Source organism: Pongo abelii, chromosome 3 (genome assembly GCF_028885655.2).
Source record: "Pongo abelii isolate AG06213 chromosome 3, NHGRI_mPonAbe1-v2.0_pri, whole genome shotgun sequence".
In the NCBI taxonomy this organism is placed as follows: domain Eukaryota; kingdom Metazoa; phylum Chordata; class Mammalia; order Primates; family Hominidae; genus Pongo; species Pongo abelii.
In genome coordinates, this window is record NC_071988.2 from 5,033,637 (window position 1) to 5,057,491 (window position 23,855).

At 44.1% G+C, this 23,855-nt stretch overlaps 1 protein-coding gene across 14 annotated transcripts in view; it reads left to right on the forward strand.

Annotated features, from left to right (window-relative positions):
- Window positions 1–23,855, forward strand: part of AFAP1 (actin filament associated protein 1) — a 179,476-nt gene that overhangs the window by 94,079 nt on the left and 61,542 nt on the right. For all 14 annotated transcript variants that reach the window (XM_063723774.1, XM_054553673.2, XM_054553676.2 and 11 more), the window contains exons 5-6: window positions 790–1,001; window positions 5,358–5,537. In XM_063723774.1, the coding sequence (XP_063579844.1) occupies window positions 790–1,001; window positions 5,358–5,537 (392 nt within the window). The remainder of the gene's footprint in view (window positions 1–789; window positions 1,002–5,357; window positions 5,538–23,855) is intronic.

Sequence of the window (23,855 nt, forward strand, 5' to 3'; positions counted from 1 at the left end):
GTTCAGTCCATAGCACCCAGCTTTGGTGATTCAGGGAGGGTTTGCCGGAGGAGGTGTCAGGAAGTTAAACCCCAAAAGATGAGAGCATTTACCAGGCAAAGGCAGGAGGGCGAGTGGATGGACAGGAAGCTTGCTAGAGGGTGTGGCACATGCAGGACCCTGCGGTGGCAGAGGCGTGATGTGTTTGGGAAACTGTCTGTCACAGCAGTATACGTGCCAGTGTGTCACGGCGTGAGGTGGGCACCATTAGAAGGACAGGTGTACATTTCTGTCAAAGTTCCAAGGATGCCCCAGAAGGGAGAGGTGGCCACTGGTCACATATTGAGTGTCAGGGATGTTGTGCACGTGGGGATGCCAGCAGGGAGAAGCAGATTGCAGCCTCGGGAGGACTTTGACATAAAGGTGTGGATGTGGGAGGGCAAGGGACCTCCGTGGGCAAGAGTTCCGTGTGGCAGAACACACTGCAGAATGAGGATGGCGCTCGTCCGGCAAGAATGTGGCGAGGAGTCAGTGTCGGGTCAGCGTGGGGTCCCGTCCATATGAAACAGTCTAGAAACAGTTTTTATAAACACAAAATTTGTAGGCACTTCACCTTGTCATTGAGTTTCCACTACCCAAGTCTTAGCATTATTTTTTTGTCTTTGTTTTTGTTTTTTCCCTTAAGGAGCAGAAGTCCCTTTCTCATTCAGTTACTTGGTGATTAAAAATAAGATGATGTGCTCTTGAGCCCATGGGTAAACTTCAAGGTAAAGAAGTCCTTTATTACCAGTGTATGTTTATTTTTTACAGATTATGATTCTGATGCGATGAGCAGCTCTTATGAGTCGTATGATGAAGAGGAGGAGGACGGGAAGGGGAAGAAAACCCGGCACCAGTGGCCCTCCGAGGAGGCCTCCATGGACCTGGTCAAGGACGCCAAAATCTGTGCCTTCCTGCTGCGGAAGAAGCGGTTCGGCCAGTGGACCAAGTTGCTCTGCGTCATCAAAGACACCAAACTGCTGGTAAGACATTTGGAATCGCTTGCATTTTTTGTAAGATTGCTGCACTCAGAAGCCATGGCGTTTATATCCAGTCACCATTAACATCAGCTGTGCAGGAAGGGCAGAGCTCAGGCCTCAGCCAGGTGCCCTGAGCTCGCCGCAGTCCCATGCCGGGGGCCCCCACGCGCCATCAGGGAGCACTCGCCCGTGTTGTGTGCTCAAGGTTGCTGGTTTCCCAGCTCCAAAAGCAGCCAGCGGACAAAATCATTCCCATTCCCGGGCAGTGCCTGTGGTTTGCGTCTGTGGAAATGCACAAGATTTTAACTTGCCAGGAGTTGCAAGATGGATTTTCTCATTTGTAGTGAGTCAGTGGATTCCTCAAAGCCAGCTCATAGAAGTGGGACGGGGAGCAGCCAGGAAAGGAAATTCTTTTGGAAAGCTTGGGGCCAATTCTCTCTCTCTTTTTTTTTTTTTTTTTAAATTTGAGAAGCAGAACAGGAAGACAAGTAAGGAACAGAGAAGCAGGGAAGGGGAGAACCTGGACCTTGCTGTGGGGTTATTCTAGTGGAGGCCCCAGCAGGAAGGCTGCATTCCGGGAGGACGGTGTGGCATCCCTTCCTCCTCCTCACTCCCTCTCCACCTTCCTTCTTTTTCCTCCTGCTGTTTTTTAGAAACCATGGTTGGTTATTAGAATTATGAACTTTTAAGAGTATGTTTTTGTCTTTTGTTCTTCCTTCAGATTAACCTTGGGGGAAACATTGCTCAAAATTATATCATTAATTAGAAAACGAGAATTTATGTTTCTGTAGAGCACTCTAGTGGAGCAGATAATCCTTTTTTTATCTTTTTTTTTTTGTAAATCCAGGTTTCATCTTTGAATTGTGGGAATCTTTTTTTTTTTTTTTAACTAAGTTCCTAGGATATTATATATTTTTTAATGTTTTTGTTCAGTTTTTTAAAACAGAGTACATATTTTTTCCATAAGTGTGGCCTGAATTTCTCCCAGATTTAGAATGTGCCAAAAATGATACCATGGGGAATATTAAAAAATGAAAAAAAGAAGATTAATGTGGTCCTTATTTACAGTCTGATATAATGGCTACAAGATGTGGATATATTATATAAATGTTTTAGAAATACATAGTCAACTTTCATTTAAAAGAGAAGCTTCCAAATCCAGTGAGGGAAGCTTTGCAGTTGTGCGTAGGGATTAGCAGTTTGGGGTTCTGAGTCCCTGGTCCCTCTCCTCTGCCCTCCTCTCCCTCACCCCCTGACTTCTTCCCCCCTCCCCTGCTTTGTCTTCCATTTGGGCCCCTACCAGCTTTCCCCCTTCAAAACCAGGATGATAATACCTACTACTAAGAGTAGTTGTGAATAAGAAGAAATTAGTGGAAAAGCAGGTGAAAGCACTGTTTGGTCAAATGCAGAATCAAAGTTACTTTTATTATGAAGCTTTTTTCCTTTCAAAAATAACCTATCATTCAGGACCCAGATGACCCCCATTGGCATAAAAAATAATGAACAGTGATAAAAGCAAATACTTTCCAAGTTTAAACAGCACAGAAAAGAAAAAGCCATGTTCTTCCCCTAAATGTTCCCAGTCTGTCTTCCCACAAGTTACCGCCATTAACAGCTTTTTTTGTTTCTCCTTCTGGAACTTGTTCCTTTTGTGCTCAGGTAGCTCTGGGGTGGGTACTGTGATGTACCCAGAGTCCCGCTTCAGGACTGAAGTTCGCATTTCCTTGGCAGGGCTGGTGAGCCCACCTCGGGGACTGTCTGCATTGAAGAGGGGCCTAGAGCCCAAGGCCGAGCTCCTTCCCCAGGGGTCTGCATTCAGTGTGTGTGTGTGTGTGTGGGAGGTATAGACCCAGACTCACTGGGCAGCTCTGATGGGGCCTTCCAGCCCCAGAGCTCTCATGGTGGTATCCCTGAGGCCACTCAAACTGCGTGTCTTTGCCCACCCCACTCCTCCCTCTTCTTGTTCCTGGTGTTGTCTTCAGGACACCCATTCATAAACCTCCTGCATGCTGCTGTCTACTGTAGAGGCGGCTTCCCAGGAAATCCTGCCTGCTAAGACTGCCAGATTGCAGCCTGTCTTATTGCTGATAGCTTATCTCTTGTGAGGCATTTAACTTAAGGAAAAATATGTTATAAAGTTCCCTTTCTGAAATGATAAGCGTTTGAGATGGGGGGTATGCTAATTACCTGATCTGATCGCTATACATTTTCTGTATCAAAGCATCACTCTGTACCCTATAAATATGTACAGTTATTACATGTCGATTAAAAAGGTTTACACAATTTAAAATCAAAAAATAAAATTCCCTTTCTGATTCCTTACCGTTGTACAATTAGTTGCCTTTCACCTTTCTTTTTATACATACTCAAAATGCAGAAAATCTCAAATGGTCAACATTCATAAAAATCTGAGGTTAGTTGAGATATTTTTTTCTTCCTTTTCAGATCAGTTCAGTTTTTAAAAAGGGGATGTATTTCTTATCTGTGTACTTCAAAGTCCTGGATTTAGAAGAGCAAAACAGGAAGGCCAGGCGCTGTGGCTCAGGCCCGTAGTCCCAGCACTTTGGGAGGCTGAGGTGGGCAGATCATGAGGTCAGGAGTTCAAGACCAGCCTGGCCAATCTGGTGAAACCCTGTCTCTACTAAAAATACAAAAATTAGCCGGGTGTGGTGGCGCGCGCCTGTAGTCCCAGTTACTCGGGAGGCTGAGGCAGGAGACTCGCTTGAACCCGGGAGGGGGAGGTTGCAGTGAGCCAAGATCGTGCCACTGAACTCCAGCCTAGGCAGCAGAGAGAGACTTCATCTCAAACACACACACACATACACACCCCAAAAACAAACCAGGAAAGGACTCTAGAAATCACTTCTGAAAATAGCTATCTATTCATTTCTTCCTTCATCAGTGAATGTTTAGAGTCAAGATGCAGGCTCTGCACGTGCACAACTGGGGCTGGAGTCCTGGTCTGTCACTTTTCAGGTTGCCTGACTCTTTAGGCAGGTGACTTAACCAGCTGCACCTCGGTTTCATAATCTGCAGAATGAGCCACCATGCTGATTGAGGTGCTTGAAATGCCTCATATGATGTTGACATTCAGCACTTGGTAGCAAATGTTATTGTTGCTAATAACTTAATTCCATAAAATAATAATAACTGCAAAACACATTTTGCAAATGAGGAAACAGACTCAGGAAGTTTAAGAAACTCCCTGGGACGCAGATAAATTAGTAGCAGATCTAGGACCCAGATCTGCCCTCTTGGACTGTTAGGAGGTATGCTTTGGCCCCAAGTAGTACAGGTAAACAAACAGCGGTAGGGGAAGCTTTGGACAAGGATTGATTCTCAGTTTTACAGATAAAGATTAAGCAAGACCCATTTGAGTTAAGTCTCAGTTCTAACCTTACCGGTCGAAATCTTTAGAGTGAATGTCAGTTGTGTAGATGGATTAGCTTTGTATATTATGTATTGATATTATCCTCTTACTAAAATAATTTATGTCTTTCAGAAAGAGAAGATGAGATAGGCAGATAACAAGCAATATAGGTTGTTAAATAAAGTATCCAAATTATTACATTTTCTCTCATTAGGGCTGTGGAGTTGCAACAAATCTAGTAGTATATTTTATATATTATTCACATAAAAATGTATTTTATATATACATTTAAATAAACATTTATGTTAAATATATATTTATGTGTGTGTGTTGGGTTTTTTTTGTTTTGTTTTGTTTTTCTTTGTTTGTTGGAGACAGAGTCTTTGTCACCCAGGATGGAGTGCAGTGGTGCTATTATGGCTCACTGCAGCCTCAGGCTCCCAGGCTCAAGGGATCCTTCTGCCTCAGCCTCCCAAGCAGCTGGGACTATAGGAATGCGCCACCATGCCTGGCTAATTTGTTATGTTTTTGGTAGAGATGGGGTTTCTTCATGTTGCCCAGGCTGGTCTTGAACTCCTGGGCTCAAGTGATCCACCTGCCTCAGCCTCTCAAAGTGTTGGGATTACAGGCGTGAGCCATCGTGCCCAGCCTATGTTTTTATTTATGTAAATACATTCATGTAATTTAATGAAGAAGCTCCACTGGATCATAAACTGTATCAGAGTAGGGACTTTTGGTGTTTGTTGAATCCTGCGATAGATGCTCAGTAAGTTTTTCTGAATCAGTGAATGGGTGTACTTTTTCACACTTGGAGGCGAAGTGTCTGTGAAGAGCACTGTGTGTGTGTGTGTGTGTGTGAACCTGCTCATCTGCAGATTCAGACCTTCAGATTCCTTGCCCGCACTCATGTTTTCATGATGCTACAACTTCCTCAGTGTTTCTGTTTGAACTCCCTTATAATATCAGTTGATTTGTTGTGTTGAATGCAGTGCTATAAAAGTTCCAAGGACCAGCAGCCTCAGATGGAACTGCCACTCCAAGGCTGTAACATTACGTACATCCCGAAAGACAGCAAAAAGAAGAAGCATGAGCTGAAGATTACTCAGCAGGGCACGGACCCGCTTGTTCTTGCCGTCCAGAGCAAGGAGCAGGCCGAGCAGTGGCTGAAGGTAGGTTGTCTGCTGTGTTTCACAGCCATTTCAGTTCATGTGCCTTTCTGAGATCCATTTTAATTTTTATTTTTATTTTGTTCAAGCATAGGCAAAATGGATTAACCCAAAGAGTTTTGTCTTTAATAGCTAAATATTCTGATGACATGGAGGTTAATCAGAAACCTCGCGTCACTTTCACTCTTATCTTTAAAAGGCAGCTTGTCTCTTTGTAGGCTGCTTCGACAACTTTCTCTTTTACTTTTATTTTCTACAGTGTCACTTTATTGTGTCTGCATATGAATTCTTTTTAAATTTTATTCTGGTTGGGATTGGCTGGGCTTCTGAAATCTTGTGGATTTTTATCTTTCTAAGTTTTGGAAAATTTTTTCAGCCATTTTCTTAAAATACAGCTTTTCCCCATTTCTCCTTCTTCCCTGAGACTACATTTAAATATATGTTAGACTTTCTCACTGTATTTACTTCTAGTCTCTTTTCATATTTACCAACCTTTTTTCTTTGTTTGTTGAAACAAGGCTTGGCTCTGTTGCCCAGGCTGGAATGTAGTGGTATGATCGTGGTTCACTGCAACCTCTGCCTCCTGGGCTCAATCGATCCTCCCACCTCAGCCTCCCAAGTTAGCTCGGATTACATGCCACCATTCCTGGCTAATTTTTGTATCTTTTCTAGAGACAGCATTTCTCCATGTGGCCCAGGCTGGTCTCAAACTCATGAGCTCAAGCGATCCGCCCACCTTGGCCTCCCAAAGTGCTGGGATTACAAGTGTGAGCCATCATGTCCAGCCCTACCATTCTTTTTTCTTCTTTAGTCTGGTTTATTTTTCTTGTTACTTTCCAGCCCATTATTTCTCTCTTTGGCTGCTTCTAATCTGCTATTAAATTTGTTCCTGTTCACTGGGTTCTTAATTTTGGTGATGGTAGTTGTCTTAGTCTACTTGGATTGCTCTGATGAAATATGATAGACTGAGTGGCTTATTTATAGCAAATGTATTTCTCACAGTTCTGGAGGCTGGGAAGTCCAAGATCAAGGGACCGTTCTGTTCAGTGTCTGGTGAGGGCCTGCTTCCTGGTTCACAGATGGCACCTTCCATCTGTGTCCTCATGTGGCGGAAGGGACAAGGCAGGTCTCTGGGGCCTCTTTTATAAGGGCACCAATCCCATTCATGGGGGCTCTGCCCTCATGACCTAGTCACCTCCCAGAGGTTCTGCCTCATAACACCATCCTCTTGAGGGTTAAGATTTCAGGATATGAATTTGGGGGAACACATTCCGTCCATGGCAGTAGTGTTCAGTCCTAGAATCTCTAATCTTTTTGGTTTGTTTTTGTTTCAGAGTTCATTTTGGCTTTTATCTAGAATTTCTAGTTGTTTCTTCTTCAAGCTGGAAATACTATTTGTACAGTGTTAAATTTCTTTTAGAAACGTTTACTTGACTTTTATCTTCATAAATGTCATCAGCATGGTGGTTTGACAGTGGTTTTGGTGGAGTCTGAACCTGGTTCTGTTGTCTGTTGTGCTGTACTTGTTCATGTCATTTTTGTCATCCTTGTGCCAGGTTATCTCAGGTTCACGCTGGGCATTATATTAGGGGAAAAATTATTGCAATAGTTTTTTTATAACAGCTTTATTGAGGGATAATTCGCATACCATAAATTCACCCTTTTCAAGTCCAATTCAGTGGTTTTTTTTTTTTTTTTTTTTGTATATTCACTGAGTTCTGCAGCCATCACCATAATCTAGATGCTGAATTTCATCGCTCCAAAAAGAACATTGTACTGGCTGGGTGCAGCGGCTCATGCCTGTAATCCCAGCACTTCGGGAGCCAAGGTGGGCCGATTGCTTGAGCCTGGGAGTTTGAGATCAGCCTACACAACATGCAGAAACCCTGTTTCTGCTAAAAGATACAGAAAATCAGCCAGGCATGGTGACATGTGCCTGTAGTCCCAGCTACTCTGGAGACTGAGGTGGGAGAATCACCTGAGCCTGGGAGGTTGAGGCTGCAGTGAGCTGTGACTGCGCCACTGTACTCCAGCCTGGGTGATAGGAGCGACACCCTGTCTCAAAAACAAAGAACGCTGTACCCATTAGCAGTCATTGCCCTTTTGCCACCACCCCTGTCCATCTTAGGCAGCCACTTACCTGCTTTCTGTCTCCGTAGAGCTGCGTGTTGTCAGCATTTCACAGAAGTGGCTCTTACCATACTGGGGCTTTTGTGGCTGGCTTCTTTCATTTAGCATCGTGTTTTCAAGGTCCGTCCGTGTTGAAGCAGATTTCAGTTCTTCCTTGCTCTTTATTGCTTCTTGGGTCATATGTAAGAAATGATTACTTGATCCAGGGTCCTGAAGGTTTACATGTGTATTTTATTCTGAGAAGTTTACAGTGTTAGCTCTTACATTTAGATTTTTGATCCACTTTGATTTAATTTTTTGCATACAGTGTGAAGTAAGGGTCCAACTTCATTCTTTTTCACGTGGGTCCCCAGTTGTTCCTATGGAAATAACTTGATTCCAGTTGTTCCTATGGAAATAACTTGATTCCTAGAACTCTGCTTTCCACTACCAAGGAGCATTTTCCCTTGCCTCTCCTGCACGCTTGGGGGTGTTAGCGCTCCAAAATCAGTTTATTCTAAATTCAGGGTTTGAGGTTTTCAGAGCCACCCAGGTAACTTTAAGGCAGCCCGCAGTCCATTCAAGAGCCCCCCAGGTAACTTTATGGCAGCCCACAGTCCATTCAAAGGCAGGTTTATATTTGTTTCAGTTCACTCTTAACTCCAAGTTACATTCCGTTGGGGTCCCCATCCTGCTTGTGGGTATTTTGCCAGGGACCCCATCTTTGGCATGCCCTGGACTACAGCTTGGATCTCTCTTCCCACTGAGCCATTGGAGGTTCTACCTCGCCCCTCAGCTGCCCCTTTGGGGTGGCAAGGCAGTCCCAGCCACCAGGCTTCCCTTCTGAATTTCCATCTTCTTCTGGATTTTGGCCCAAGCATTGCTCACTATCATAGTAGCTGCCTCATGCTTTTGGGAAGATGCTTCCTCTATTTTATCTTGCATGTTTTTTTTTTTTAAATTAAATTTCCATAGGTTATTGGGGAACAGGTGGTGTTTGGTGACATGAGTAAGTTCTTTAGTGGTGATTTGTGAGATTTTGGTGCACCCATCACCGAAGCAGTATACACTGCACCCAGTTTGTAGTCTTTTATCCCTCACCTCCTTCCCACCCTTTTCCCCGAATCCTCAAAGCCCGTTGTGTCATTCCCCAAAGTCCACTGTGTTGTTTTTATGCCTTTGCATCCTCATAGCTTAGCTCCCACTTATGAGTGAGAACATACAATGTTTGGTTTTCCATTCCTGAGTTACTTCACTTAGAATAATAGTCTCCAATCTCATCCAGGTTGCTGCAAATGCCATTAATGTGTTCCTTTTTATGGCTGAGTAGTATTCCTGTGTGTGTGTGTGTGTGTGTGTGTGTGTGTGTGTATGCCACAGTTTCTTTATCCACTCGTTGATTGATGGGCATTTGGGTTGGTTCCACATTTTTGCAATTGTGGATTATGCTATTATAAACGTGTGTACAAGTGTATTTTTCGTATAATGCCTTCTTTTCCTCTGGGTAGATACCCAGTAGTGGGATTGCTGGATCGAATGGTGCTTCTACTTTTAATTATTTTAAGAAACCTCCAGGTCAGGCTCAGTGGCTCATGCCTGTAATCCCAGCACTTTGGAGGCCGAGACAGGCAGGTCACAAGGTCAGGAGATCGGGACAATAATGGATAACATGGTGAAACCCCGTCTGTACTAAAAATACAAAAAATTAGCCAGGCGTGGTGGCACATGCCTATAGTCCCAGCTGCTTGGGTGGCTGAGGCAGGAGAATCACTTGAACCTGAGAGGAGGAGGTTGCATTGAGCCAGGATGGCACCACTGCACTCCAGCCTGGGTGACAGGGCGAGACTCTATCTCAAAAAAAAAAAAAAAAAAAAAAAAAAAAAAAAAAAAAAAGACATCTCCACACTGTTTTCCATGGTGGTTGTACTAGTTTACATTCCCACCAGCAGTGTAGAAGTGTTTCCTGTTCACTGCATCCACACCAACGTCTATTATTTTTTGATTCTGGTCATTCTTGCAGGAGTAAGGTGGTATCACATTGTGGTTTTGATTTGCTTTCCCTGATCGTTAGTGATATTGAGCATTTTTTTGTATGTTTGTTGGCCATTTGTATAACTTCTTTTGAGAATTGTCTGTTCATGTCCTTAGCCTACTTTTGATGGGATTGTTTGGTTTCTTCTTGCTAATTTGTTTGAGTTCGTTGTAGATTCTGGATATTAGTCCTTTGTGGGATATATAGATTGTGAAGGTTTTCTCTCACTCTGGGTTGTCTGTTTACTCTGCTGACTGGTTTTGCCATGGAAAAGCTCTTTAGTTTAATTAAGTCCCAGCTATTTAACTTTGTTTTTATCGCATTTGCTTTTGGGTTCTTGGTCATGAAGTCCTTGCCTAAGCCAATGTCTAGAAGGGTTTTTCTGATGTTATCTTCTAGAATTTTTATAGTTTCAGGTCTTAGGTTTAAGTCCTTCATCCATCTTGAGTTGATTTTTGTACAAGGTGAGAGATGAGGATCCAGTTTCATTCTCCACCATGAGGCTAGCCAATTATCCCTGCACCATTTGTTGAAAAGGGTGTCCTTTCCCCACTTTATGTTTTTGTTTGCTTTGTTGAAGGTCAGTTGACTGTAAGTATTTGGGTTTATTTCTGGGTTCTCTATTCTGTTCCCTAGGCCTATTTGCCTATTTTTATACCAGTACCATGCTGTTTTGGTGACTATGGCCTTATACTATAGTTTGAAATCAGGTAATGTGATGCCGTCTTTTGTTTGTTCTTTTTGCTTAGTCCTGCTTTGGTTATGCGGGCTCTTTTTTTTTTTTTTTTTTTTTTTTTTTTTAACATATGAATTTTAGGATTGTTTTTTCTAGTTCTGTGAAGGGTGATGGTTATCTTGCTTTTCTAATTGTCTTCATCAGGAAGATTGGCCCAACCCACGTAGTCCATCATTGCCGGCAAGTACCTGTTGTGAGAAAAGGTCTCAGGAGTGGGGTGGGAAAACCTGGCAGAACACTTCATAGCAGAAGGTCTTATACCACACAGGTCTCCCTCCATCAAACCTTCAGTCTCTTTCACTGTCATCCGCAGGAAAGCATGTGGTTCCAACCCCATGATGAGAGCAGTGGCTCCCACTCTGTCTGCTAGCTGCTCAGGACACACAGATGCTTTTTTTTTTCATGTTGTTGGCAGTGGCTGTGGCTCTTCCCACATCTGTATCATATGGGAGATTGAGGAGAGCTTTTTTCCCCTCCAGATGATCCTTCTGGAAGTCCTGTGATCGGAAGTTTCTAATGTCGAGCTTACTTAGCCTTCCCAGCATGGAACTTTAATATGTTATACATCAGCCACCACCATTACCAATTTCACTAAAGCCCTTTACACTCACAAGGGACTTCTCTGCCATCATTGTTTCTTAACCTCAAAGCGGGCGTGTGTAGTTTCATTTGTCAGCTGACAGCCTGAGTCTCAGGTGGGCGAAGTGCTACCATGATCCATAAGTGATCAAGCAGGGGATCTAAGTCAGAGTTTCCTGGCTTCACATTTCATTCTCACTGTGTTGGGCCCTCTGACAGTTTGCCGTTCCCTCTTTTATTCCACATTTCTATGACCATAGTGCTATCCCTTCCGTAAGGAGGGAACGGCAATTATGGACTTCAGTGCGAAGCTTTCTGTGTGATTCTGTTTTCTTCACCTGATCCCATGCTTTTGGTCACCTGTACCCATCCTTCTGCATTCTGTGCTTAGCTGTTCCTCAGTGGAAACCCAAGAAAGACCGCTCTGAAACTTCAGCTTTCTTCTTTTTCTCCTCTGTCCTTACAGTTAGTTAAGTATTTCCTTCACACTGAAGAGCAGCTCCCTTCTTGCTGGTGCTGGTCTGACATGAAGTCATCTGGAGTGTCACTGGGAGAGGGCGTAGAGCTGACAGTGCGCTGACAAACAGACCAGTAAAAACAAAACTTTCTCAAGATGTCAGATGCTGATGGGGTGAAATAATCTTGTATCATGTTTCACCAGATGGGAGCTACTTATAGATCAGAGGCACTTAGCTAATTATAGAATGATGACTCCATTTATGAACGGAAGTTAATTGCAAGAATTTTTTTTTTTTTTTTTTTTTAGCATTTGCTGATTTTTCTTAAAAGGAAAGTAAATAATACAGGGTAAAGTATCTTTTCTAAAGAGTTTAAATTGTTCAGTTACTCTGTTTTTCATGTCTGTGATGTTACTTCCAGTACTTATAATGGTACAGGAACCTAAGAAGTCTTGATTAGAAAGAAAAGTCAGATGACAAAACTAGTTTCAAGCAGTTAAGGAATTATCTTGGGCCAGCAGAGACCTGAGATGGGCTAGTGTAGTTTCTTCCAGATACTGTCATTAGATCAGAAACACTTGGAGATGTAAAAAACGTTGATTCCTAGTGATTCAGATTTATTAGGGACTTAAGAATCTTTTTTTCCCTTTTTACTTTGTATCATTTTTATATCCTTGTAAGGTCTAAAATGCTACAGATAGAATTTAAACATGCCTCTCCTATTTAAGTCTCCCTTCCCAAAGGCGACTTTTATCTGAATTTGGTCTTTATTGTTATCTTGGTATGCTTTTAAAAAAATACTTTCACTTCTGTAATCCCAGTGCTTTGGGAGGGCGAGGCAGGAGGATCACTTGAGGCCAGGAGTTCAAGACCAGCCTGGGAAAAATAGCAAGAGGCTATCTCTATAAAATATTAAAAAATTAGCCGAGCATGGTGGCACAGCCTGTAGTCCCAGCTGCCTGGGAGGCTGAGGCAGGAGGATTGCTGGAGCCCCAGGAGTTTGAGGTTTCAGTGAACTGTGATTGGGCCACTGCACTCCAGCCTGGGTGACAGAATGAGATCTTGTCTCTAAAGACAAATAATAATAAAAAAAACCTTTCACTTACATGTGTATACACCCATTCATGGTAAATGATACTTTATTCACGTTTTAGAATTTCTATGTAAATGGCTTCAAACTCCACAAACCCTGCAGCTGTTTTTTCTCACTCAGAATTATTCTGCTTATGATGGCCACTTTTTGTGCTCACGGGCTGTTGCTACTGCAGGCCGAGGTGCTGTGAGATCTTCCAGCACATGTCCCACAGCCTCGCGTTTCGTGTCTTCTCTAGGACGCCCCTGTTACGTTGGAATTGCCTTATTTAGTATGTGCACACCTTCAGCATCACCAGGCTCTGCCAGATTGTCTTCCAAGGTTATTTGTACAATTCTCCTTCCCCCAGCAGTTCAGGAGAGTTACTATTTTGTATGTATTCTTTCAGAGTTTCCTTGTACATAGGCAAGCAGATAGCAATGCAGATTTCATCTGCTTCCCCCTCCCCCCACCCCATAGAAAGGGTGCAGCATTTTGGACCTTGTTTTTTTTTTTCACCTAAACAAAGTATCTTGGAGATTTTTGCAATTTAGAGAATAGAGCACTTCCTCTTTATTATAGGCTATGACATTTTATTGTATGAATAGACCATACTTCAAAAAAATAGTCTGTCTCCCATTTATGGACATTGGGTTGCTTTCAGTCTTTTGATATGACAGACAATTCTGTATTAGATAACCTTATGCTTATCTCATCTCACACTTTTGCTGGTCTGTAGGCTAAATTCTCAGAGTAATCACTTCCGTGAAGGTTATCGGCATTCATATTATAATTTTGATGTATAGCTAAGGCACTCTCCTAGGAGGTTTACCAATTTTCCCTCCCACCAACAATATATCAGAGTGCCTTTTCTTCCTGTAGCCTTGCCAATAGAGTGTGTTAGCCAACTTGTGAATTTTTGCTAGTCTGATGTGGAAGGATGGTATCTCAGTCTAGTTGTAGTCTGCACTCCTCTTATTATGAATGACACTGAGTATTTTTTATAGGGTTTAAGAGCCTACAGTTGTATCAGTATTTCTGTGAACTGTGTTTATATCCTTTGCTGTTTTTGTCTGTATTCTTTGCTTATAATTCTCTTTTTAAGGAGTTCCCAGATGACTGAGGCAAAGCCAGGTTTGGTAATCACTACCCTTGCTCAGCACCCCCATTTCCTTTTAAGAGGAGGCCTCAGGGAATTGGTAGGATATCAGAGAAAATAAGTCTTTTTGTAGTCAGATAGGCAGTTAGGGTAAATGGCATCCCACAACCACTTTGAATAAAGTTTTACTTGATTTTTATAATTGCTTCTTAAGTTCAGCGTAATATAACACAGCCAGGAAAAGGACTTGGGAGCCAGTATTGTGTTGAGAGATAGTGTGTTAGTCTTCTCATGCGGCTATGAAGAAATATCTGAGACTGGGTAATTTATAAAGGAAAGAGGTTACATTGACTCACAGCATGGCTGGGGAGGCCTCGGGAAACTTACAATCATGGCGGAAGGGGAAGCAAACATGTCCTTCTTCACATGGCAGCAGGAGAGAAGTGCAGATCAAAAGAGGGGAAAGCCCCTTATAAAACCATCAGATCTCCTGAGAGCTCAGTCACTATCACGAGAACAGCATGAAGGTAACCGCCCCCATGATTCAATTACCTCCCACTGGGTCCCTCCCACGAGACATGGGATTATGGGAATTACAATTCAAGATGAGACTTGGGTGGGGACACAGCTAAACCATATCAGACAATATAGGTAGAGCACAGACTGGAGTCAGACTCCTGGGACTATGACCTGAGCCCCAGCTGTTAGGCACTGTGTTTCTTGGACAAGCTGTGTGACTTCTCAGTGCCTCTGTTTCCTCATCTGTAAAGGGGGGTATAATAATGGTACCTGCTTTCTAGAGCTGTTGTAAGGACGAGATGCTAAGACAGAGTGTTCAGAATGGCAGAAAGCATGTCATGAGCCTTACATAAGTATAAGCTGCTGTTACCACTCTTGCTTTTCCTCTGCCACCACCTCTGCATCTCGTTAGGCTCTGCATATGCCTGCAGAGAACAGGCCGGACAGCTGATGACAGCAGGATGTTTCTGGAGGCAAGAACTGGACTTACATCACCGCTTCCCACACTCCTTTGACCAAACTGTGGGGGAGGCTGAGAGACAGACTCTTCCTGTGTCTGCTGAAAGAAGAAACAACATGGTGAATAAGCTGCTGTCTCCTATTTCAAAATAAACCAAAACACCCTAAAGCAACCATCTTAAGCAGTTTTGAAGATGCTGCTTTCCTTTTCTCACTAGGATGTAGCAGAGTCCTGGTGCTAGTGGATCCCAAGCTCACGTAGCCAGCTGGGGGGTGTGGGGGCGACGCTGTAGGGATTTCTTAGCATCTTGTGGTTTCAAGCAGCCCTAGGTGAACACAGAGTGGCTTTAATGTGCCGTGCAGGTACCATAGTGGCTTTGCCAGAGTTCTCAAGGAAGAATCACAATATGTTTACTGTATCCATTGTCCTTGCGGAACCTGAATCCTGTGGACACACACATTTGAAGCCACGTCTTTAATATTCACTAGAGTGAATTCACCTTCCACGTGCCCTTCATTTCCTCCTGAAGATTTGGGCGTTCAGTCAGTTTCATTTCCTTTCACCCCAAAGAAGTTATTAAAACAAAATTTTAAAAAACCTTTTTTTATACAGCGAATCTTCTGGAAGTCAACTCTCAGAGCCTTGACTGTCTGGAAGGGTCTTCATTTCTCCCTCGCTCGGATGAGATGTCACCCGCCCTTTGTGCCCATTGGTCCTCCGGGTGTGGAGTGTCCTTTCCCCCCGTCCTCCTCTTAAGATTTATTCTCCACATCTGGTTTTCAGCAGCTGACTGCAATGTGTCTCAGTGCGGTGGTGTGGGTTTTTCTCTTTCTGGGGGTTGGTTGTGCTTCTTTGTTCTATGGGTTGATGTCTCTCAAAAGCTTCACTTTGGGAAGCTTTTGGCTGTTTTCTCTTCACACATTTTTTCTGCCTCATTTTTTTCTCCTCTCTCCCCTTTTTTTTTTTTTTTTTGGAGACAGAGTTTCACTCTTGTTGTTCAGTCTGGAGTGCAAATGGCACTACCTCTGCTCACTGCAACCTCCACCTCCCGGGTTCAAGCGATTCTCCTGCCTCAGCCTCCCAAGTAGCTGGGATTACAGGCATGTGCCGCCACGTGCAGCTAATTTTGTATTTTTAGTAGAGACGGGGTTTATCTATGTTGGTCAGGCTGGTCTCGAACTCCTGACCTCAGGTGATCCGCCTGGCTCAGCCTCCCAAAGTGCTGGGATGACAGGCGTGAGCCACCGCGCCCGGCCTCTCCTCTCCTTTTGAAGTTGCATCTGTAGGTATGTTGGGTCTTCCGATACTTCCCATAGATTGCGGATACTCCGTTGTGGTTTCCTTCACTCCTGCCGTGGTTCAGCTTGGGTGGACACTTCTGTTTCCCTGTCCTCGGGCTTACGGGTCCTCTCTTCTCTTGTGGGCTCTTCAGCCCACCTGATGAAGTCATCTTTTCTGAGATCCATTTTTCACTTCTGGCATTTCTTCCTTTCTTTTTTAAATCGTTTCCATCTCTGCTGAACTTCTCCATCTCTTTATGTCACCTGCCTTTTCATGATCTATTTCAGCATTTTTAATTTTAGTTATTTTAACATCTTTGGTCATTCCAATATCAGGCCCAGTTCTTGGGCTGCCTCTGTTGAATTTGTCTCAGGAGTTTCCATGACATTCCATGCATTTTGTGTAGAAGAACAGCAGAGACTGACGGGAGTCATATTTCCCTGGAGAAGGGCGTGCCCACCTCCTGCCCTGCTCCCCCCTGGCAGCCTGTATCTGGCTGTCCTGCAGGTGGGGAGGGGCTGCACATTGTTGCAACTTCACCTTGCCTCACTCCCCTACTGCCTTCCAAACCATTGATATGTTGGATCAGGAGTTTCCTGTCTTTGACATGGTATGGCCCAGGACCCAAGACCCATGGTGAAAATCTGAAGATCTCTTTTGTGTGCTACAGACAAGTGCCAGCTTTCTAAACCAGCTTGATTTTGTTTTTGTTTTTGGCCTACCGGCCAGCTTTTTGACTTGCTAAGTGGTCTCTTTTCTCTGCAGTCTTGCCTCTGACTTTTTGTGCCTTGGGCGAAATCCCTCTGTGCTGTGCTCTGTCTCCAGCTGTGGATGCTCTGGGAAGCCTGGGCCTCCTGGGAGGGGCTTCTCTCCGCTTCCCTGCCTTCCCCTGTAGGGCGATGGCCTTGCAACTGGGAGAAGGGCTGTGCCTCTGGGGGCGGCGGGGTGGGGTGGGGACTCTCCGAACTCCATTTCCTTGGCTCCAGCTTCTGTGCTGTACCTGCATACCCAGTAAAGACCCTGGAGAGAGTTGGCAGGTGACCGTGGACTCATTCTGTCACCGGGGCACCTTGAATTGTCAACAGGTATGCCAGCCCACACAGTGAGAACTTGACTGGCTCCTTCCCTGTCCCAAATATGGTTGGTTCCCCACTCGCCCACCATTCTGCCAGTTAGAAGGGGGCCTGTGGGTCACTTTTTTCCTACGAAGGACCTTTCACCCTTTTTTTTTTTTTTTTTTGAGACGGAGTCTTGCTCTGTCGCCCAGGCTGGAGTGCAGTGGCGTGATCTCGGCTCACTGCAAGCTCCACCTCCCGGGTTCACGCCATTCTCCTGCCTCAGCCTCCCGAGTAGCTGGGACTACAGGCGCCCGCCACTGCGCCCGGCTAATTTTTTGTATTTTTAGTAGAGACAGGGTTTCACCGTGTTAGCCAGGATGAGTCTCGATCTCCTGACCTCGTGATCCACCCGCCTCAGCCTCCCAAAGTGCTGGGATTACAGGCGTGAGCCACCGTGCCCGGCAGGACCCTTCACTTTTAGGATTTAGTTCATTTAGGTTTTTTGCATCTTCATTGCTCAGAAGGGTTCAGATGTACTAGGACTTTTTTTTTTTTTTTTTTTTTTTTTTTTAGCATATCCACTTGTTTTATTTGTCAGGGTGGGGAGCGATGGTCTTGCATGCTCTTCCGTGTGGTAACTGGAGGTAAAAATGCCCTGTGCCGCCTTTTCTTCTTCACAGTCTTGCCAGAAGTTTATCAATTTTATTAGTTCTCTCAAAAAATATTTTTCTGGGCTATGTTAATTTTTTCCCTGTAGTGTGATTATTTTCTACTTTATTTAGTTCTTTTTCTTTATTATTTTACTTCTACTTTTTTTTAGCTTAATTTGCTGTAATTATCACAACTTCTTGAAGTGTACACTTAGATAATTGAATTTTTAGCCTTTTTTCCTTATACATGCATTGAAGACTACATGTCTCATTCTACACACAATGTTAATGGCACCCTCTATGTTTTGATATTTTGTACTTTTATTATTCAGCTCAAAATATTTTCTGATTTCTGTCTTGATTTCTTCTTTGACTAATGGTTTATTGGGGAATATAGTGCTTACTTTCCAAATACTTGATGATTTTAAAATTATCTGTTTGTTTTTAATTTGAAAGAAGTCAGTGTTATTATAGCTCTTTATTTCACCTTGTAAAGGCCACATCTTTATGACTGAAGTAGATTTTTTTAAAAAAACTAAAGAACTGCCGCATGAAAGGAACAACCCCCAGTGAGCTGGAAGGTAGTATGCTAGAGTGATGGAAAGGTGGGTAGAGAGTCTGGAAGCATAGGGTACATTCCTGGAATACCATTAACTCATTATGATATTTTGGGGCAATAAACCCTTTCCCATTTATCTATCAAGTGGAAATAATTATCAGAATTTTCAAAGAGGTAGAATGAAAGCATGATATAAATGCATTCTTAGAACTATAATACACAATGAAAATATGAATGATAATATTTGTATTATCCCTTAGGGTTAACAAGTCTCTAACATGAATTGTTTTATAATACAAATGCCAAGTCTTTTATTAATATAAACTGCTGTTATCCCATATTGTTCAGAACTAATGAACCAGACTTTCAGTCTTTTGAAACACAGCTTTGGAAAAGATCTGTATAAATTTATATTCATAGATTGCATAGTGGTCAGAGATTTCAGGGTATCCATCACCCAAATAATGTACACTGTACCCTTCAACAGTTCCTCACCATCCTTCCTCCCATTCCGTCAGTGCCCATTAACCAGTTTCTCACCATCCCCCTTCCTCCCGTTCCCTCAGCCTTCCCGGCCTCCAGTGCTGTCATTCTCTACTCTCCATTCATAACCAGTTTCTCACCATCCCCCTTCCTCCCGTTCCCTCAGCCTTCCCGGCCTCCAGTGCTGTCATTCTCTACTCTCCATTCATGTGTAGGCATTATTTAGCACCCACATGAGTGAGAACATGTGAGATTTAACTTTCTGTGAAACATAATTTTAATATAACCATTAAAAATCTTTAATGAAGTTGCACACGCCCTTTGTCAAGTCTAAAAAAACCATGAGAACTGTGTTTAACCAGTGCTTAACTTTGCACATACTCATGCAAGAATTACTGCCAAATTTGTTTCTGTTCTCTGTCTGCAATTTCCATCACTAGTGGTTCTTGACAGAATTAACTGACTCTCTCTCTCTCTGTCTCTGTGTGTGTGTGTGTGTGTGTGTACACAAATGCTGAAAACATGAGCCTTTGTGTAGGGGTCAAACAGAAGACAAGAGCCAATATTCCCAGAAACGGAGTGGTCAGATTTCCTTAAAAAATGTGCAGAGATTGTGTTTCTGGAGTCGAGGACTCAAGTTAAAAGCAAACAAAATACCACAAAATATATAACAATTTGTTTTTTTGGAGGATTTGCGATTCTGAATTTGGATCCAGTTCTCTTAAATACACATTGAACCTCATAGGACATGGCTCTTCAAGTAGAAATGTATTAATAGAAGCCTCATTTATAGCTGTTCAAAGAATTGGAGTGATCAGTGCTTTACTTATTACTTCTGACTTAACTCTGCAGGTGCAGCTTGGCAATCAACAGCGATCCAAAGTAGAAAGACAGTTTCATGAAAAAACCTGACCTCTCCTACTGGTTGAAAAACTTTGTGAGAATAAAGACTGGTTTATGCTGATGCATGTTTTTAGCAATGCCTTTCTTCATACCTTGGACATAGTTATTATGCCTGGGGTAAGAGAGTCCCACGAAGCTGGGATGCCATGAGCCACCCCCTTGCTGGGCCCCAGGTTGATCCTGGGCCTGCTCTGGGTTGCTGAATGCAATCCTCCCAAGCACTGTTGGAGATGCTGTTATTTTCCTGGGGGCAATGTGAGTTCTAGCTGGGAGAGAAGTTAATGATTAGAGAGCAAACATGGATCGCTTGTCTGTGTTCCCCATTCTAAGCATTCAGATTATATGGTTGGGTGTACCAGGAAAGGCTTCTTGGAAAGGCGATTACGTGAGTTGCTTTGATGCTAGGCAGCCTCGTCTGTCTGCTAGAAAGTCGGAGCTGATGGGAACAGGAGAGGGATGGGGACACTCCAGGGATCAGGCGAGTCTGCCAGGAGCTTAGCCAGGGTGTGTGTGTTAGGGTAGGGCTGAGTGGGGAAGTGTGTATGCGCCAGATGGCTTTTATCTACTTGCCTTTAAAAAACACACAACACAACACTTTTTCCTCTTGAGGATTTTAGAAACCAGTGCCGAGGACTGGGGAAGCTTGGTCATGAGGCTCTACTTATTTTAGTGATGGCCTACGTTTCTTTCCTTCTGTTTTCCTTTCCTTCTTTTTTTTCTTCATAGAAATCTTAATTCCAATTTCTTTCCTCATTCCCTCATTGTTTTCCCTTTAATCAAACTTTTGGTTGCTGTTTCGAAGTAGGCGTTGGGAACAGCGACAAAAGCAAGGCCCAGCCCCTCCTATGAACACAAGCACAACTTAGCAGGAGACTCAGGCCTCTGTGGGCATGTGTGGAGGGGGAGCCCTGCCTCGTGGACCACACAGAAGGGCCAGAGCAGGCTTCCTGAAGATGGGAGACCTCAGCTGAATCTTGAAAGATAAGTTCTATTTAGCTGTATATATAAAAAAAGCATAGCCCCTCCAGAAGACACCATTCACACAGCCAGCCCCTCCACCCCACCCAAGAGGCTGCTGGGAATAATTGGAGTAGTGCTGCCAAAGAAGTTTGTAGATCCTTCCCCCGTTGAAAAAAAAGAAAGAGGGGCAGGGCGCAGTGGCTCACGCCTGTAATCCCAGCACTTTGGGAGGCCGAGGCGGGCGGATCACGAGGTCAGAAGTTCAAGACCAGCCTGGCTAACACAGTGAAACCCCGTCTCTACTAAAAGTAGAAAAAAAAAATTAGCTGGGTGTTGGTGGCGGGCACCTGTAGTCCCAGCTACTTGGGAGGCTGAGGCAGGAGAATGGCATGAACCCAGGAGGCGGAGCTTGCAGTGAGCGGAGATTGTGGCACTGCACTCCAGCCTGGGCGACAGAGCGAGACTCCGTCTCAAAAAAAAGAAAAAAGAAAAGACAACCGTTTTTTTGAATAAAAACATTTGCCAGAGATGATGGGTTTTGGCAGGTTATGTTTTATAGGGTACAGCCTTTTAGTGTAAAGTGAAGAGTATGTCAGGTGCGTTTGTATAATGGAAGCACATTTTCATTTGTTTAACACTATTAAATATAATCGTGGGAAGAGTTCAGGTTTCCTTAATGCCTGTTAGGGGAGAAATACTGGGCTGGATACTTCACATTTGTTTTAACGTTTAGTTTTCACAATGACCCCCTGAGGTATTATTTTGTGCGTGTTATTGAGGAAGGAAGCAAGGCTCTGAGAATAAATTGCTCAGCTTCACATAAACAGCAAGTGGTCCACTTGGGGTTTAAACCCAGGTGGGTTTGATGCAGAAGCTCAGGAGTTTTCCATTGCGTGAACATGCCTTCCCTAGTGAAAAGAAAAAGTCTTGTCCTCAAATCAAATAAAAATTTGCCTTGTCATTTGGAGACTTAATAAACACCTTAGGGTAGGTGAGGGAGTAAAGACCAAAAAAGCAATTAGCATGAAAGCAAGAGAAACGAGAGAGATCTGACACACAGATCACTGCATTGAGGCTCAGGTTTGCGCAATGCTTCCACACCTCGGCATTAGCAAAGAGGAGACGTGACAGCGAGCTCTCTGGGTTTCTTCTTTCATTTTGTTTTTCTCTTTTGTAGTCTCAACTGTGGACATCACTCTGTTGTTTTTTCATAAAACAGCTGAGGAGCAAAATGGCTGGAAACACTATTCTGGCCTCTTGTCAGGCCTTGGATTTAATCCCAGCACCAGCACAAGCTGAGGGAATTTGGATCTGTCTGTGGAGGCCCAATTGCAAAATTACTACACACATATCTGGGACTTTGGTGTTTCTTTTTTGCCCAGAAGAAGCTTCGGTTTAACTGAAATTGCAGCTTAGTTCTAAAAAGAATAGAAGACATTTTGAAAATTTTGCCTGCTAACTTTTCAGTTTTAAGAATGTAAGTTTTGCAAGCGCTGGAACCTTGTCTGTCTTATTTGCTGCACATCCCCCGTGACCACAGTGGGCCTGGATGCTGATGAGCTCAGTAGGGGTTGGAGAAACACATGGTGACTGCATGCAGGGGACAGCTGGGAAAGCCCTTGTGCACAGAATCCTGACCTGCAGGCTCACCATCCCTGCATCTGGAAGTCTAGTCCAGAATCATTTTCTCTTATCATAGGTCATCAAAATGCTGACAGTAATGATGGTGTTGCTTCCATGGTTTGAATGTACACGTGCCACATGCCACATGCTGGCTTAGACTTCTTCCATAGCAGATCTCACTGTCTCCGTTTAACCATAGTCCTGCAAGACAGGTAATCTTCACACTTATTCCCTCGCTGGGGAGGAAACTGAAGCTCCGAGAGATGAAATACTTTCCCCCAAGGCCACACAGCTGGTAACAGATATATGTATATATATATTTTTGGAGATGGAGTTTCGCTCTTGTCGCCCAGGCTGGAGTGCAGTGGTGCGATCTCAGCTTACCGCAACCTCTGCCTCCTGGGTTCAAGAGATTCTCCTGCCTCAGCCTCCTGAGTTGCTGGGATTACAGGCATGCATCACTACACCCAGCTAATTTTGTATTTTTAGTAGAGATGGGGCTTCTCCATGTTGGTCAGGCTGGTATCGAGCTCCCGACCTCAGGTGATCCGCCCACCTCAGCCTCCCAAAGTGTTGGGATTACAGGTGTGAGCCACTGCGCCAGGCCTGGTAACAGATAGTCTTACTGAGAAAGTGGACTCTGTCAGACAGGATGTGCTGGCCTCTCTGCCTCCTCCCTCCTCCCTCCACATCCTCACTCTGCCTTTCATTAAAATGGAAGCATCCTTCAGCAGGAGAAGGAACACTTTGGAAACGCATTCCTTTGCTCATCTCCTCCTCCACCGCGCTCCCCACTCCTAGTGTCTCCGCTTCCCTTAGGGAGTCACGGCTGTCTCTCTCTCTCTCTCTCTCTCTCTCTCTCTCTCTCTCTCTCTCTGGGCTCATCTCCCTCCGTGGAGCTCTCTTCTCCCTCTCCTTGGAGACTGTGCTCTCCTGGTTTTCTGCCAGCTTTCCCGTGCCTTCCAGCTCAGCATCTTTTACCAGCTTCTCTCCTTTAACTCTACTCTTTGATGCCGGTGGGCTCCGGGTCCTTCTCCCTGATCTCTGTTCTTCTCTGTCTCGCCATCTTCCCTGGTAAACTCATCCAGACCAAGGCTGTGAGCATCATCCTTTTGCCAGTGCCTCCCAGTTTATTTCTAGCACTGACTAGAAGTTTGCTGTTGACTTCAGACTGGCGTCTCTCCACCCAGCCCATTTCTCTGTTCAGTCTTCCTCTGAGTAAATAGCACCACCCAGTTACTAAGAATCCAGGAGTCACCTTGGAGTCAGCTCTTTCCCTCAAGCCCCATGTCCAATCCAGCTGGGCCTGGCGATTCTCCCCTGGGTACCTCCTGACTCCCTTTCCGTCCTTCCGTCTTCAGTGTGGTCACTCTAGCCCCTGCTGCCACCTGCACAGCTACAGCAATGGCCTCTCACGGATTTCCCTATGCTTTTTTGTTGTAGTTGTCCTGTATAATTATTTCTTCCCACAGCAACTAGAGTGCTTGCTACAGCCTTTTAACAATCGAGTGCTGGTTATGCTTTAGGCCCTGTCTTGGGGCATTTAACCTTCAGAAGGTAGGCACTGTTGCACCTGCACTTTTGAGATGAGGAAGCTGAAGCACACAGCAGTTAATTGATGTGTCCAAGGCTAAAGCCAGGATTAAACCCAGGTAGTAGGTCCTGAGCCATTGCTCTTGAATCCAGTCCCTCCTCTCCTTGAAATGCTCCTAGGGCCTGTCTTCTTCTGGGCCTCAAATC